Source organism: Epinephelus lanceolatus, chromosome 12 (assembly GCF_041903045.1).
Source record: "Epinephelus lanceolatus isolate andai-2023 chromosome 12, ASM4190304v1, whole genome shotgun sequence".
Classification (NCBI taxonomy): domain Eukaryota; kingdom Metazoa; phylum Chordata; class Actinopteri; order Perciformes; family Serranidae; genus Epinephelus; species Epinephelus lanceolatus.
Window position 1 is genome coordinate 32,286,058 of NC_135745.1, and position 17,307 is coordinate 32,303,364.

The following is a 17,307-nucleotide window of genomic DNA, read 5'->3' on the forward strand; positions in this document are numbered from 1 at the left end:
TTAATTAATCATAGAAAAAATAATTAGTGCTGATTAATCATGTTCCGTGGTGACCTATGACCCGATGCGTCATTGAAGGCCACAGTGGCTCTGTCACATGATGGAGGCGGACGAGACGACACTGCTTGGCCCCATGAGAAGAACATTAATGTTTTAAAATACTCCCAGTTGATAGGAGCAGGAATTTTCGTACTATTGAAGTGCTTAAAGCCTGAAATATCACCTCGATGCAAAGCATTTAGCAGCGAATCCAGAGGTCTGAGCTAGCACAGCCTCGTCACACAAAACTCAACCAGGCATTAAGACTAAAGCTAACTCCGTTACAAAATGGGATGCAAAGGACTGTGGAGCAGTTTGGGTGGCAGAGGACAGGGGGACAATTGTGTCCAAAATCCAGCAGCTTTACTACGACACATCTGCCAAAATTCATTTGAAGTGAATTTTTTAAAATACTTTCACAGCAAAATTTGATGTATGTAAAATACAAATATAAAACTCCTTGAATAAACTTTTTTAAAAAAGAAGACAAATCTTGTCCACAATTTAAGAGTGCCACTTCCTCAAGCAGCAGTTGTCTTCACTCGAACTGCTCTGACTCATGACGGACAATAAGAGGCTCTAAAGGTCAGCCTGGTTCTGTGTGTCCAGTTACAATCCCCCCCCGGGAGTGAAGACAGGAACGAGGTGGGACATCCTGGTCACTGCAGCTGCTGTGTTGATGGGAAAGCTTACCCTTAAAGGGTCGGAGGACCGAGGTCAATCTGGGGTCACGGGAGAAACTAATCAACATGGACATGTATCACGAGAGAGCACGGTGCGTGTCGGCAGAAGTGCTGTACACCAGCAGCAAAATACTGCAGGATTAGCAGCATTAGTGTCGGCTAATTTGAATATCTAACATCTGAAGTTCAATTTGTAGTTACATGAGCACAGATTAGCACGACAATCAACACAACATGCCTTAGCATTAATAACAGTTTTATTTATATATAGATTTTTATTTTTTTTATTTTTTACAAAAATACAAATTCTTTATACAAATAAATATGGTAAGAATAAGGTAAGTATAGGAATAATATATACAGTCTGTGTGCTTCACAAGAGGCTCAACCTTTGCAAAAGACAATATGAATAACTTATTTTGTACAGATTCATAAGTTAGACAAGGCTGCATCTCCAACCACATAAAAAAAAACATCCTGTGGCATGATGTGTGGGCGATAGTTGGACTGATACATTCATGGTTGTGTTTTCATTTAGAGCCAAAGTCCGGCTCTCAGATGGGGGAAACAAAATAGTGGTTTTCACAGGAGACGGCAGAGGAAGTAAAGTCTGAGTGAGTGTGCATTTTGTGTGCGTCTCTCTGTCCCATGACGAGGTCTCTTTTTTGAGTGTCTGTGCTGTCGTCTCTCACATGAGTCTTTTGTGTGTCATGTCATCTCACTTGCTGTTTTGATAAAATTAAGTCTTGAGTGCCTCCAGTGCCAAAGCGATGATCCTTGGCACACTGCGGTAGAATGACTCATTCTCCAGGCCCACAAGACTGTAGAATGTCAAAGGTCGTCCTCCCACTACAGCTCTGACTCGCGCTTGGTAAAGTCCTCGATCGTTCTTGGAGCTCAGATCAACTAAAACCTAAAGAACAAGAAACCCAATAAAGTAAGGACAGAGAGAAAATTAAAATGACAAATCTTTTTCTTTACCAGTGCATATTTACGTCTCTTAACATCTCCGTCTAAAATGATGTTTTACCTCTTGGAAGTTCATGCGTAGGCTCTTGCCTGGGATGTTTAAGACCCAGCTGTACGAGTCTCTGACTTGGCTGACTTGTTGTGATGACTCTCTCACTCCAGGACAAACTGCAGCAACAAACAAAAAACATTTCATATGAGAAATACCAACAAACATTACATGGATTATTTTGTGAGAACTAGGTGAGGCACATACCTTTCCCACCGGCCCCAGGTATCTGCCTCTTGCGAAGAAGGCTCCGATATTTTCTGTGAAGACTCAATGTCTTTGCAACATGCGCAGCTTGTTTGGGGTCACCAGTCTCTGTGTGAGCGCGCTCCGTGACCGGTTGAACGTTAGTTGTTGGCTGCACCAGAAGCGGCAACGCTGAGGATTTTGATTCTGTTCTGTCTTCATTCTCAACAAAAGCAAACTCCTCTGATGTGGCACTCCAGTTAACATCAGGAGAAGTTTCACTTTGTGACACATCTTCTGTACCAGTTTCATCCTGTGCGCTTAATTTCTGCATTTCAATCATCAGGGCTGACAGAAGGGACCAAGGCTCGTGGGGTTCCTGTGAGGAGGAGGAGGAGCGGTCAGTGTGGTCCCATGCTCCAGTGGATGAAGTAGTTAAAGGGGGACTGTTGGGAGAATCCTCCTGGAGGTAGCTTGTGTCCAGGTGCAGGATGGGAGGAGCAGCTCGGGTGTACAGTTTGGAGCGCAAAGCTGAGATAACAGATCGCAGTTCTCCCTCTAGCTGATGTACCGAGGAGTCCTCTGTCTGGAGATGTAAAAATAGAGTTGGATATTAAGTTTGGCTTTAGAATCAGAACGCCTTTATTGTCATTGCATCATTAAAAAAACACAACAAAATTAGGAGTACTACTCATGTAAGGTGCTGACAGTTATCCTCTATACATTCAACCATCCAATATTCACACTAATAAACAGACAATAAGTAAGTGTACTGGGTAAAAAACTACACATAGTACGTCTGTGAATATTGCACATACAGTAGTGTCATAGATTGATTGTAACTATTGCACATCAAGTGTAGTAATTACACATATCTTGCGTATTTGAATTGGTTCAATGTCCTTATTGCTATGGCTAAAAAGCTGTATTTAAGTCTGTTCGTCCGGGTTCTGAATGATCTGTAGTGCCTTTCAGAGGGCAGCAAATCAAACACAGTACAGTCTTTGATGATGGCCGTGCTCACCCATATCAGAATATTTTAATTAAAGGGATACTTCACCCCCAAAATGACCGTCTGTTATAAATTACTCACCATGTGTTACATTGCATTCATAAAGAAAAATTAGTTTCTCCTCAGAAGCCTGAATGAAGAATCCAAAAACTGAGAACATTTCTAATGAATTGAAGTCACTTTATCAAAACTTCCATTTCTCACACAACTTTAGCAGTTTGATCCAAGGCTCACTGATCCAGTTGTGTGCTCCGTACTAAAACAGGCAGCCCTCGATCGGTAGTTTGTTATGTGCGAGGTAAAATTACTGCCAGACACAATAATTTTACCTTGCTAAACATGGAAGTTGCTGGTCTACCGCTGCCTTGGTTATTTGTTTGGTTTGTGATATTGTGTGACTTTAGTGTTAAAAGCCTTAGCTTGGATTCATCACAGTCACACAATACCATCTGTTTAGGGAAACACTAGAGTTTCTAGAGTAAAATTACTGTTTTTTTTTCAATGGCGTCTGGCTTTGAAGAGAACATAGATCAAGCTTCACTTTCCATTCAGTTCCCCGCTGGAAAGGTCTGTCTGTTTGGGAAGTACTGAGCATACTGCAGGAGTTGTCTGAGAGTTTGTAAACAGATGTTTTGATATAGTTTTGTTGTTGTCAAATGTGGACTCCCTTTAACTCACTTAATCAAGAATTTCCTCAATTTTTGGATTCTTCATTCACTGTGGAGGCATGTGAGAAAAACGTTTCTTTCACTAATTCAATATAACAGTAACAGGGTAAGTAACTGATGTACAAATGGTCATGTCTCTATCTTCAATCACTTGCATTCTAAATTTCCCAGATTTCCTTTCAAAGTCAAATAACCCTTATTCAAACATAAATTGTGTTAGTGTTGACTTTTCATGAATTCCCTGTTGAATGCTCAAGGAAAATGATGAGCGGTGCTCTTTGATATTGCAAGGCTTATATTAACACCTAATCAGAACACCTTACTTTTACACCATTACTCAATAAGACATGTTTGCATGTTTTGAAAATATTGCTAAATATTCAAACATATTTCTAAAACAATATTATGTGTTAAAATGCAATGCAACCTCATCTGCATTTGTTCATTTTCAAAATCTACCTGTAAGAAAAGTTTGTCCTCCTGTCTTGTTGGTGTGGACTCTGTGGATGTGTCAGTGTGTTGTTTGTCCAGGTCCTCAGCCATGTTCCTCAGGTATTTCTCCCAGTCACCCACTGATGGTCCCACCTCTCTAAATAAGGCTGGGGGAGCTGGAGACGCATCCTGCTCTGTTGGCCCCAGAGCTCCACCTAGCTGTTCTGCAGATAATAAAACACATGTTAGAAAAGTGACCAGAACAGACAGCTGTACTGCAAAACACTGCAGGACGTAAATATTCATATTTTAAGTTTGGGCAGAAGATGGAATAACATAATCTGTCAATCATGTACCTTTAACCTGTAAGAGACCGTGGCTCAGGTCCCTCCTGTCCCTGGTGTGGATGAAAGCTGTGCTATAGATGTGCTCCACCAGCTGAGGCAGCGTCTGGGTGAAGAAGGTCAAGTCGACTTTGTCCCGGATGTAGTCCTCGGCCCTCTGGAGCAAGTCCAGCAGGGTTTGTAGGAACGAACGCAACTCTAGATGGCAAAGAGCGAGCAACAGATCAAAAACCTCCAAGCATAACGTCAAAGCAACATAAGTATTTTTAGTCTCTCTTCTACATTCACCAAGCTGAGCGTTTGAATAAGAGTACTCACGACATTTCTTAAAGCGGGTGAGGCACTTGTCCTCTGCCATTCGGCTGCAAGCACTGGCAGACTGACCAGCAGGGCAGGTCAGGGTATAGAAGCGACACAGAGAGCTGAACTCTGACCTCTGTTCCTCCTCTGTCATGTCTGTTGTCTTCAGAAGCTCCGGACATGTTGGCTCCCTGCTTCCAAAAGACTCTAAAAAAGACACATTGCATTGCATAGGTTGTAGTATTGTAGACAGTATTCTAATATCACAATGTACGTTATGAGTCAAAATATTTTAGTTCTCGTGTTGTTTTATTGTTGCTTCAAACTCACTCTCTATCTCAGCCTGAATCCAGTCAGAGAAAGCAGACACCCGTGTGTAGACTCCAGGCTTGCCCTTTTCCCCACAGCCGTCTCCCCAGGAGGTAATGCCGTGGAGCTGGAACCGACCAGAAATTCGGTCCTGGTAGATCAGGGGGCCTCCAGAATCCCCCTGTGCATGACAGAAAGTCCCCCAAAAGTTAAAAACCTGTTGTCTTTTTTACATAAAATGTTTTGGGTGTTGCTAAAACATGTAAGAAACAAAAAGAGCAACAAAACCTTTATGCTAAATTATGTCAATTCAGTAACTGAAGGCAATTCCCACACTAACAATAACTCTTAGAAAGTGCTCCTCTGCCCACCTGACAGGAGTCGATGCCTCCGGAAAGATACCCGGCACACAGCATAGTATTGGTGACCAGCTCTTTGCCAAGCGCACTCTTACAGGTGCTCTGAGGCAGCAGGGGCACCTTGGCCTCCATTACCACGTCAGCAGACGGGCCATCTGTAAAGAAAAATACACACAGAAATGCACTACATTATATACTGACTACTGATAGACAAATTTGGTACATCACAGTCCTCAACAATCTTCCAAAAAGGAGACGAAAAGCATTTAAGCTTGTTTGCAGTAAACAAAGCTATAAATAGCTCTAAAGTGTAAATACATGTCGATTATCTCCCACTCACCCTCATAGAGGGAGCCCCAGCCTGCCACCAGACATGGACTGCCAGTAGGGGGCTCCATGCCAGAGGGGAGACACACCGGAGTGACACGGCTGGACAGGACCACTGGGGATGTCAGCTCCACCAGGGCTATGTCGTTGTTAAATGTCTTTGGATTGAACTGCAGGAGGTGGAGAGAGTTTGATTGATTGAAGGAACTGACAAATGACTGACTGATGTGTTTGTTTGATTGGTTGACCAGGAAGGTGTAATGGGAGACAACATTATATTATGCCTGTTTCTATCCCAACATATATACTGTATCCCACACTTTGGTTTAGATTGTTACCTTAGGGTGAGGGATGATGCGATTCACTTTGAGGACCTGCTCATCAGGGTCAGACTTAGTGATGTCAAACTCCCCCACCACGGCTGTCCAGTAGCTCTCACTTCGGCTGCTACAGAGGTCAGAACAATCAGAGGCAGTGGGAGTGAAACACTAAATAATAATTTCAAAAAAATTAAAGATCTTGTTATAGTTGCAAAATAAAAAACAGTGATGCACACTCACCCAGCAAAACAATGAGCAGCAGTGACCACCCAGGAGCTGTCCACCAGGACCCCTCCACACATCAGACCACCATCTAGCTGGAGGTTGACCAGCCAGGGCCAGCTGCCTGGAGGAGCAGGCGACCCGCCCACAATCCGTGAGCGAGGCTGTGTGATGTTTTGCACCGTGGATGACCTCTGACCACACACTGCTGCTGGGACAGAGACAAAGAGTCAAAAACTACAGCAAAAACCTTTTCATTGACAGAGATAATCTGCATGAGTACTTTATGTACACATGTATCTCCTCACCCTGAGCACGCGTCTGTGTCGCAGGCTCCAGATTCTGCATCGTGTTGAGCAGGCTGCACTGAAGGACACGGGCACTGCAGCTCTCACCCATGATCCTGATGCAGCTCTCTTTGTCAAGTTCACCAGCTGGGCAGCGGTGCTGATAGTACGCACAGGCCTGGCTCAGAGCCCAGCTCCGCTCAGCCTCATCCTGGAGCTTCTGGGCTTTACTGATGACATCACAGTTGGGCTCTGATAAGGCATTGGCAGGAGATGCTGTTGGGTGAGAAGGGGAGTTATGGAGAGAGCATTCACTGGCAATACAGGACAACGTGACTCAAGATGCTCAAGAATGAAAAGCGCAAGAAGAGTAATATTTTTACTTACAACAGGAGCCAGACAGCTGTCCACAGTCCTGAAACAGACAGGGAACACAGCCCCGACAGCCGGCCTCAGCCCGACTTCTCTCAGATGATGCGCGCTCGAGGGCGGACAGGGCACTCGTCATGGCTGCCTCTAGAACCACAGTGCCACGATCAGACAGAGCTGCAGGAGAGGACGGAAAGACAACACAAAGAACATTTAGAGTATTTCAAAATGTATTAAGATGCAAACAGAGAAGGAGGTAAGTCGACAGCAGCAGAAGAAGGAACAAAGGGGTGTTGTTGGCTTAGTGGTAGAGCAGGCTCCCCATGTACAAGGCATGTTGTTGCATGTCATCCCCCCTCTCTCTCCTCCCCCCTCACACTTACCTGTCCTGTCCATTAAAGGCAAAATGGCCAAAAAAAAATTTAAAAAGAAGAAGAAACAAAGTGCACACAGGAGCCAGATCAAAACACTGGCCAGGCCGAATGCACATACAGTATATTCTTTCGGTAGCAACTGCTTAATAAACAAATTTAAGGAATTCCTATAAAATTGTTTGTTGAGGAAAATAATATTGTCATCAGTCGCAGCCTGGCTGGACTGATATCACTTTTCATAGTAATAGATTTTTATGAATTAAGGTACTTTTAATGAATTCTGACAAAACAGGAAGAACATACAGGTTGTCACACGGACGACCCCCGTTTGCTGTGGGAACATTATGTGTGTATGTGAGCATCAGTACAAACTGGTGCGGCTTCCTGGTATGTGTGTGATCAGCCCCCTTTTTCTCATGCTGCTCTCTGAGCTCATTGGCAGCGTGTTAGGGATGCTAGCTCACGCTCAGCGCGCTGGTGAGGCTTCTGCAGACACACATCAATCGGGCCGCCGACCCTGCAGCCCCCCTCTGTGCCGCGCCACATCACAGGATAGGCCACTAACAACAACAATGCTGATTGAAGACTTAATTGGAAGGCCAGGGCTGAGCTGGCAGAGGCTGGTGGGTAGGGACAGGCCCTAGGGGCACGGGCTGGCAGCCCCGGGGCGGCTGGGACCCCAGGGCCCTTGTTCTAAACACTCCAAACACACACCGCCACCACCAGCCGTTTGTATGAAGGCTCTGATGTACTCAGCACTTCAACCAGAGAGGGCCAGAGGTCCCTCACCACTCTGCTTTACTGTAGTTTCTCACCAGCAGCTCTCTGACAAGAGATCTGTACACAAATATAGGCTGAAGACAAACTCACGCAACTGTTCATCTTTATTATCCTTGCTGATTTGAAGAGTTTATGAAGATGCTTTTAAGGTTAGACACCTGCTGCTCACCAGTAAAACAGTAAAGCATATACTGTATGTATCCAACTTAAATAACAGCTTAAGCCTATGACAGCAAAACAAACATTTCTAGAATTTGTACATGTGCAAGCTGCTTGCCCAAAAAGTATTAATTTCCACTAGATACTGTATGTGTATGACACGCTTATAGTACTGGGCTATCTCATTGGGATTGGTAATATCAACAGATGTTTTTTTCCGCTTAACTCCTAGAGATATTAATGCTTTGAAGCATCACAACATCACCAGTGTTTGGTATTCTTACAATGATGCATTAAATCAAAAAGATAAAGATTTGTCGACAAGACATTTTGGAGGACTGTATCTGAGGATGTCTGCAACGCTCACGCTTACAATGCAGTTATCACACAGGTACTGTTATTACTATATTGCCATGATTGAGAAGCAAAACAAAACCTGAAAAATTACCTTTGAGCGCACTCTGGGGCATCCTGTAAACCTCTCGACCTGTCGGGGCTCCCAGCAAGCAGTCCAGTCCCGTAAGCAGCAGTGATATCAGCAGCAGCATGGTGTCAGAGCATCAGACCTCCACTCCACAGTGACAACAAGCGAACAGGCAGGAGACACGCGGAACAACCGGAGAGGATGCAGAGGTGCTGGAGGCGAGCCTGCAGTGTTTACTAACTGTCTGGTTGCTCTCTGCAATCCGTAACTGTCTCCCTCCTCCTGACTCTCTGGGCTCTCTCCCACACTGTGGTGCAGGGCATCTGTCTGTAAGTTTACTTAGAGGAACAATAGGTGCCTGGAGCGGTCCCTGGTATATATAGAGCCCCCAGGGGAACACCAGTAAGAGGGAGGGGGGGAGAGGATAGGAAAGAGTGAGGGGGAGAGGGGAGGGAGGAGGGAGAAATGCTCCCATGGCCAATACACAAACAGATGAATTCATTAAGACTGTGACAGCAAATCAGGCGCAACTTGCCAAGGCTGGACATCACAAAGAGGTTTGGTTCTATGAAAAGAGACAGAGGGAGGGAAAGGGAGATGCAGATAGGGAGGGGGGAGGAGGGGAAGGCGGAGTCATTGGCTGGACGGCAGGAAAGGGGGTGTTGTTTGAATTAATTAATGTGAGAGGAAGAGGGAGAAAGTTATGCAGATAAGGATATGGGCTGATGTGACACTGGGGCAGAGGAATGCAGAGCCACAGAGACGTCTGCGAGCATCTGAAGTGAGGAGTCGCAGCGTGAGTGAGAGGAGCGAGCAGGAGATGGAGGGAGGTTGAGTGACAGAGTGTGAGAGAGCCAGAGAGAGGGAAGTGTCTGCCATTCTGCATGCCCCTCAAAGGGGGCATTGTCCCCGGCGTCCCTCTGAGGATGCCCACATCAAAGCCGTCCCCCGGGCATCACTTGGCCGCCGCCTCCATTGATCACTTACAGTCTTTTATCCCCCCCATTAAAATATTGTCAGTTCACATCACTTTTGTCTTTCTCTGCTGAACTCTGCTTTTGTTACATAAAGATACAGTAAAAAAAAAAGTGCTTATGAACATGATGTATTTTTAAAGTCTGGGAGAAAACTGAAACTTTTTTTTTTGTTTTAGCATCTTGCATTTATTGTCAAGTTTTTGGTTGTGTCTTTTTAGTGTGGCTACAAAAGTATAAGTAAAACTGACATACAGACTGTCAGCCAAAATGTTTATTTAATCAGAAAGATATAGTATATCTTCCACATTTATAGTGCTTTTATAGGAAAGCTGATATACGACTAAATCCTTACATCCGCCAAAAATGAGCTCAAACAACGTTATGTGAGAATCACAGTGAACATGTAAAGCTTTATGACCATTCACTGTTCTAATAATGCTTAATGTAAATAGAAAGCTAGGCTTGCTCATACATTTCACCTTTATGTATGTGGAGAAATGGAGATTTAGAAAGAGAGACAAAGTAAAACTTTACATTTTAAAACTTATGTGCATTCAAGGTGCAATTCTGCATTGAATTATCTTTTAATTTTGTTTGGTATAGTCTGTATAGACTGTGTATTAAACCAAAATAGTGGTGTTTGTGTGTGCTTGAGGATGCAAGATTTGCCAATACATAATGCAGGACTCCCTTGTGAAAGAAATTTTGAATCTCAAAGGGAATATTCCTGGTAAAGTAAAGGTTAAATACAAAAAATGAAGTAAAACCCACTGTTCTAATAAGGCTTAATGTAACTAAAAGCTAGGATTGCTTAAAAATTTCACCTTAAATGTATGTAGAGAAAGAGAGACAAAGTCAAACTTTACATTTTAAAACTTTTATGATTTCAAAGTGCAATTCTGCATCAAAGAATCTCAAATTTTGTCTGTAAAGAGTGTGTATTAAACCAAAACAGTGGGGTTTGTGTGTGCTAGAGGATGCAAGATATGCCTATATGTAATGTAGGACTCCCTTGTAAAAGAAATTTTGAATTTCAGTGGGAATATTCCTGCTTAAATAAAGGTTAGATACAAAAGAAATAAAATAAAATGTATCAAAATCAGTTATGCAAGTTTGCTTAGAACAGATTCTTTCACTTTAACGTCACCAGATCAATTTCGCATCCTCTTATTCCTGTACCAAAACAATTATAGTCAGAGATCATTTTCTCATACTTACACTAAGATCTAGAACGAGATCCCCCACCACATTAGAGCAATAACCTCTATTATACATTTCAAACACGCATACAGACACTATCTGAAGGAAGGACATACCTGCAACCACCGATTTAAATCTCATATCTTATTTTACTCACTTCACTTCAGTCTGCTACTCTGCAGTGTCTATGTAGCTGCCTGCGTTTTGTTGTTTTGCCTTTGCTGATTGTTTCTGCATTCATTTTGTATTGTAATGTGTTTTTGTTGCTTAACAGGAAGCTCCTGAAAACAAGTTTTTAACTGAGTTGGGCCAGTTTTAACTGTAGCACACAATGTTACTTTTAATTCCTTTCCTGTATAGATAAATAAATGAAATGAAAAGCATCTGCACACTTCAGGACACACTTTTCTCTCCCACAACACAAAGCCAGGTGTGATTCTAATGATGCATATTACACCACAGCAATGGATTGAAAAAGTCTCTGCAGAGAGCGATAGAGAGTATAAAACTGGTTTAAACAAAATGTTCTGTACATCCGCAGGCAACAGACAGGGGCATGGTCACAGTCTACATGGACACAGAAAGAAGTCTGTGCCAACCAGGAACCCAAACGAGAAGCACAAATTGGAGTCAACTTTGAGCCAACTAACTGGCTGAACGATAAAAAGAGTGGCGGCTGAATCTAGCGGGGCATTATCAAAGAGAGCCGTCCACTGCTGTCACAAGCCAGCACTGAGTTCACACTGACAACAACATACAGTACGTGTTAGAGAGTGTGTGACTGTGTGTTGTTGATGTTCCACTTAAAGTTTGTGCGGCCGGTGAATTGATGGTGAATAAAACTGCAGGAAATGGTACATGTGCAAGGACAAGAAACTAAAACAAGATTCAGAAACAGAATACAGAGGAGTTTGAGTTTGACAAGACAGAAAAATTACACATCTTCCTTTTGAAGCTTTCAGACGTTGTTAGTGTGTGTATGTTTTGTTGTGTGCATTGTGCCCCAGCCCCCTCCATGCACCCGTGCGGCACAATGGCCCTGAGATCTGAGAGAAGGCTCAGGCGGAGCGGAGCGGGAACGGCATGGGACAAACGGGCGGCACTCTTTCATTCCTTCGCTCCCTCAACCCATTTGCCTTTGATGTCCTTTGATTAATTTGCCTTCTGCTCGCTCTTCCTTCATCTATCTACCGAGCATGGAGCACTCTGCCTCTCTTTTCTCCTCCGCCCGCCCGTCCCTGTCTACACAAACTGTCATGTTCTACCTTATCTACTTTGGACCCAACGGTGCAAAACTTGATGCAACATGATGCATTACTGATAAAGTATCACTTATTTTATTAGAAATGGCCTGGATTTCTATCTGTATACTAAGGCGGCTTAAACAAACAACATTTTTTTTTTGACAAGTTGAGTTTTCGAGTTCGAGTGCCTTTAATTAATCACTAAATTAGGTACATCATGTGCCCATCTGCTTGATGAACATAAACCCAGAAGGTTTCTTAGATCCTCAGGAACCTGTCATGGTATTCCCTCGAGTCAGAACCAATTAGGGTGAAGCTGCTTTTAGCTGCTGTGCTAAACATCATTGAAACCAACTTCCTCGTGATTTTAAAGATAGACTATGCAGGAATTGTTGGCTATTAAAGTAAAAGTCAACCCAAGCTATATGCACTTGGCATTTCAGTTCCTACAATTTGCATTTTTTGATGTTGGGTCCGCCATTTTTATAGTTTCCTCTTGGAAAATAAAGACTACAGGCAGAGGGCAGAGACAGATAAATACAGCGGCACACACTTCTATTGGGCCGTATGTGACGATTCAGAGGGATTACTTTTTTTTTTTTGAGTATATACATCATCTTTTAGGGAGATCCTGCACAATATACCTTTAAATTTCCCCAACTTCAGTCAACTCTAAATCAAAAGAAAAGTCTCTGCTGTTTTGTGCCTTTGACTGATTAATTTCTCTACTGTGCTTTTACATCCTTTATTGAATTTGGGGAGTCTCCTATTACAATGTGAAATTAAGATCTGATTGTGAAATATAAACAATGTGTACTCTCCTATGATGTTCAAGCTATCAGTAGGGAGGTGTGTTTTGAAACCATGTTTCAATGACTAACATTAGCTAACAAAGGGCACTATTTTATGACAAGGTTGCCATCTTGGGTCCTGGAAGAAGAGCACAGTGACGACACTGGAAAATGAGATGGGCAAGTGAAGCACTATTCAGTTATATTTAACGTGTTTCATATATCTAGGCCCCTACATCTTGACAGGCATGTCCAAAGTTCGGCCTGTGCGCCAATCATGGCCTGTGGACTGCTTTTAAAAGGCCTGTAGCTTGTTGTTGAAAACATACTAAATATACTACATGTGCCCCGCAGCACAGGTGGCTGTGGCTCAGAAGGTTGAGCAGGGCTTCCATTAATTGGAAGATCAGCGGTTCAAAGCATCCTTGAGTAAGATACTGAACCCCAAATTGCTCCTGATGGCTGCTGGATTGGTGTGTGTGTGTGTTAAAAAGCTGAGTAGCAGGTGGCACATTGTGTAGCCTCAGCCACCAGTGTGTGAATGGGTGAATGTGACTGGTGTAAAAAAGCACTTTGAGTGGTCAGAAGACAACAAAAGGTGAAAGGCACCATACTAGTGCAGGTCCATTTACTACACAATATTAGTTAGTCAAGAAAGTTCACTTTTTTGCCATTCACCTCACGATGGCAGGACTATCAAACAGTTTGTAGACAAGCATCAGGTAGGACCTCCGCAGGCATTACTAATGTATTTTCATTAACAGACAGCAAACAAGCAAACAAACAGTTATCTAAAGGCAGACATTTCCTACTTGGAAGCAGACATGACCACAGTAAAGAAGAGTAAGGTCGTCAGCGAGGGCTGCTGGTTTCAGTTGAATACTTTTCCACTGTTTCCAAGATGAAACAGTTGCTTTTATCTAATTTGTTTGGGTTTAATTAATAACCCATATGATGAGAGAAGCAGCTGGCTCTCCAGGTATTTTTTACATTATCTAGTCTGGCCTCCATCTGGGCTATTCAGTGCCATTAAAGAATATGTGACATGTTGTTGTGAGCTTTGAGGGAAAAAAAACACTTGGTATTCTTTGGTATAAACAAGATTGATTGATCATTTAATTGATTTTAATGTTACCAATGATCGATTAAGGCAGTGGTTCCCAACTGGTGGGTCGCGGCCCAAAAGTGGGTTGAAGTTTGTAAAAAAAAAAAAAAACACTTCATTTTGAAGTACAGTGATTTTTTTTCTTAAAGTGCCATTTCTTGCAGTAGGGTAACTGACTAATAAACAGGCACTTGATGGAGACAGCTAAGTAGCCCTTGACATGGCCAAATGCAAGTATGACGCTTAATATATTAAATTGTGTGGACCTTGAATGAATCACTAAGGAGAAATCTGGACCAGTTGGGAACCACTGGATCAAGGAAAGTGCTTTTAGTTTGCAACTTTGTTTGAAAGGTGCTTACACAAATAAAGTTGCCTTGCCCTGACTATACTAAAAAGTTGCATTACCCATCAGTAAGCAAGACATTGTCTGCTACTGTTATTTGAATTTAACTGTCCTGTGATGCACCTGTAACACATTCAGGTGTAACAGGTGCAAAGACATTTTTCAGACAATTAGAATTGCATTGCCTAACAGAGAACAAAAATGGTTTTGCTGTTTAAGAACAGACTCATCCTCAATTAGATTAAGAAAGCAACCTTTCTGCTCAGGTGACAGCTTGACTTACTTAACTTGTCCTAAATTTTTGGTGAGCCACTAAAAAACATATTTCTCTCTCAGGTAATGACTGGTCAGTATCAAATTGCTTGAAAAAATAAGATTTTATGCAAAAAAAAAAAAAAAAAAAAGATTAAAAAAATGACGTGAAGAGTATGTTTGTGTTTGACCCGGCAGTGATTGGACTTGCTGGGCTGAAGCAAATTCTGTGCATGCACAATCATCTGTTGAACCGTCTACAAGTGATTTACTGTGGGCTGCACAGGCTCATCAGTGGCTGGCTGCTCGAGCAGGTTACATAAAGAAAACGCACAATGCTCAGCACAAAATCACACCACAATGAGAACCTTAACAACAATCGTGTTGAATAACACCCAGGTATTGTGTTCGGTTATGAAACCATTTCTCCCATTGTCTCAGGCAGAAAACAATTGAAATCTAGGTCAGTGGGGTACGCAACAGAGAAGAGGTTCCCAACATTTCAGCACAGACAGACACTTGAACCCCCTGACAATAGTCAAGCAGAAGCAGCTCGTCTGCACAGGCCTGTATTGGGTCATTGTTAAACATGTTGTTAATTAGATCTATTATGACCTCAACAATCACATTAACTGCCATTAAATGCACATTAACCACCAACTGTTCAATAATGAAATATCCACTTATCCACCATATAAATTAAATGATAATGATGATGTGGTTGATGAAGTTTATGTGGAAACACTGCAGGTTTTTTTATGATAATAATTAAACTACACAGGCCCTTTGTCTTCTCATAAAATATTACATTCTGCTGAATGAAACAACTTGGTAAAATTTAATCAAGAGAAGCATGACGAAATAAAAGTTTGACTTTAAAATTCAAATTTGAGTTGAGTTTCTGTGAATTTTTATTCATGAACAAAATGATGGGCCCTCTGTCTCCTCAGCCAAGCCCAACATGAGGTGGGCCCCCTTCCCAGAATGATGCTTCAATGGTAAGTGATACTGGGAGGCTGTATCTTTGACCTTTAAGCGAAGTTTGAGGAGTGAAAATTGGCACTCAATGCCCTGACTGGTAGGACTGGTACCAGTACTCACTACTTTCAAAATGTCAGCCAAAATAATTCCAGTACCACGTTGTACTGAAACTTCTTCAAACGTCAAACGATACCTGCATTCGATCTGTTTTCGTACCCAGATCTAGAGATAAGAATGATAGTTTGTATGGTTTTGCTCGCAGCCAATCACCACAAGCGGTTTAATTTAATGTGACGTTTGATTGGCTCAGTAGCGCAGCAGCTCATACCCATATCCTCCTGAGACCCCAAGTTTTGGTTGCTATGCTTTTTTGATTTCTCCTAGCTATTTGGGATCAGTAGGACCTGATAAGTATAAAAAAAAATCATTGCCATAAATAATTAAGTCCCAAGTCCTCAAATGAGAACTTTCTTATTAACAGTGTCTTAGCTTGTTATTGTTGCTAAAATTGGTCAAATTTGTTGCCATATCAAACTATGAACGTTATTAATCATAAATAAACAAGTTTCAACCATAAAATGTGATCAGGTTTTGGACCTTGTCCATTTTTGTATTGGGATCGGCTGCAGACTAGTCTCTATATACAGACTCTACATCGTACAGTCTGTAGGCAAACCCCGGAGATCTTGCCTCCGGAAGAAGAGTGGAAGAGCCCTGGTTTCCGGATGTAGGCTGTTTGTAGTCCGCGTGATATTGATCAATCACGTTTGAGCCGGCTGCAGTTGTTGCCAGGTTAAACGCTCCGTGCAGTGAACTAATGATAATTGGCGTCATTGCAAACTCTGAATCCATCACAATGGTTCAGCATATTTACTTATATATAAACGGAAGTCGGAAACAGAAATTCGCCTCCTCCGCCCAAATCAAACCGGAATGCCAAAAAATCGGGGGGGGTGTTTCGCCGTCTGCTGGAAGTCAGACGCCGAATACAGCCGATGGGTTCCGAGAATGGCTGCAGACTGACTTGGCAGAGATGGCTGCCATCTTGTTTTTACATGGATTAGTGTATTGTGGTCTCACTACCACTAGATGGTACAAAAATAGTGTCCACAAACGAGGACAACAGGTCTAAGTTAAGCAGAATGAAGTATAAGGTCATGTAAACCCAAAATGTGATGTCCTGATATGAGGACGCAGGGTCGCAGGAGGATATAGTCTGTAATGTGGTGAAGCCAAGTACAGTGTATTTGACAGAGCTGGTAGTTCAGAGTGATGCCACCAAAATGTTCGTAAGTATTTCTATACTACATGCCTGTGCCACTTGATTTGAACACTTTGAAAATGTGACTGTTAATCACAATTCAATTCAATTTTCAATTCAATTTTATTTATAAAGCCCAATATCACAAATCACAATTTGCCTCACAGGGCTTTACAGCATACGACATCCCTCTGTCCTTAAGACCCTCACAGCGGATAAGGAAAAACTCCCCAAAAAAAACTCCTTTAACGGGGAAAAAAAAACGGTAGAAACCTCAGGAAGAGCAACTGAGGAGGGATCCCTCTTCCAGGACGGACAGACGTGCAATAGATGTCGTACAGAACAGATCAGCATAATAAATGAACAGTAATCCATATGACACAATGAGACAGAGAGAGAGAGAGAGAGAGAGAGAGAGAGAGAGAGAGAGAGAGAGAGAGATGCAGGTAATGACAGTAGCTTACAACAACATTAATGAAAGTAATAATATTATAGTTATAGTTCTGGCTACTGTGGTACAATATGTTGAAAGTATATA

At 42.4% G+C, this 17,307-nt stretch overlaps 1 protein-coding gene across 1 annotated transcript; it reads right to left on the minus strand.

The window, feature by feature from the left end:
* Positions 1 to 1,055: 1,055 nt before the first annotated feature.
* Positions 1,056 to 17,048, minus strand: prss56 (serine protease 56). The gene is made up of 14 exons (XM_033649686.2): positions 8,637 to 17,048; positions 6,894 to 7,052; positions 6,528 to 6,782; positions 6,238 to 6,427; positions 6,016 to 6,124; positions 5,691 to 5,847; positions 5,363 to 5,505; positions 5,013 to 5,172; positions 4,701 to 4,889; positions 4,395 to 4,580; positions 4,066 to 4,262; positions 1,948 to 2,512; positions 1,753 to 1,859; positions 1,056 to 1,635 (listed from the first exon to the last, which is right to left on the minus strand). Exons 1-14 carry the CDS (start codon positions 8,734 to 8,736, stop codon positions 1,462 to 1,464), a joined length of 2,691 nt encoding a protein of 896 aa, XP_033505577.2. The 5' UTR covers positions 8,737 to 17,048; the 3' UTR covers positions 1,056 to 1,461.
* Between the last annotated feature and the right edge of the window lie 259 nt (positions 17,049 to 17,307).

Coding starts and splice junctions, on each gene's coding strand:
- prss56 (XM_033649686.2), bottom strand. CDS start 8,736: ATGCTGCTGCTGATATCACTGCTGCTTACGGGACTGGACTGCTTGCTG. Junction 4,581..4,700: donor CACCCGCTTTAAGAAATGTC/GTGAGTACTCTT, acceptor TTTGCCATCTAG/AGTTGCGTTCGTTCCTACAA. Junction 1,636..1,752: donor TACGCATGAACTTCCAAGAG/GTAAAACATCAT, acceptor CTTGTTCTTTAG/GTTTTAGTTGATCTGAGCTC.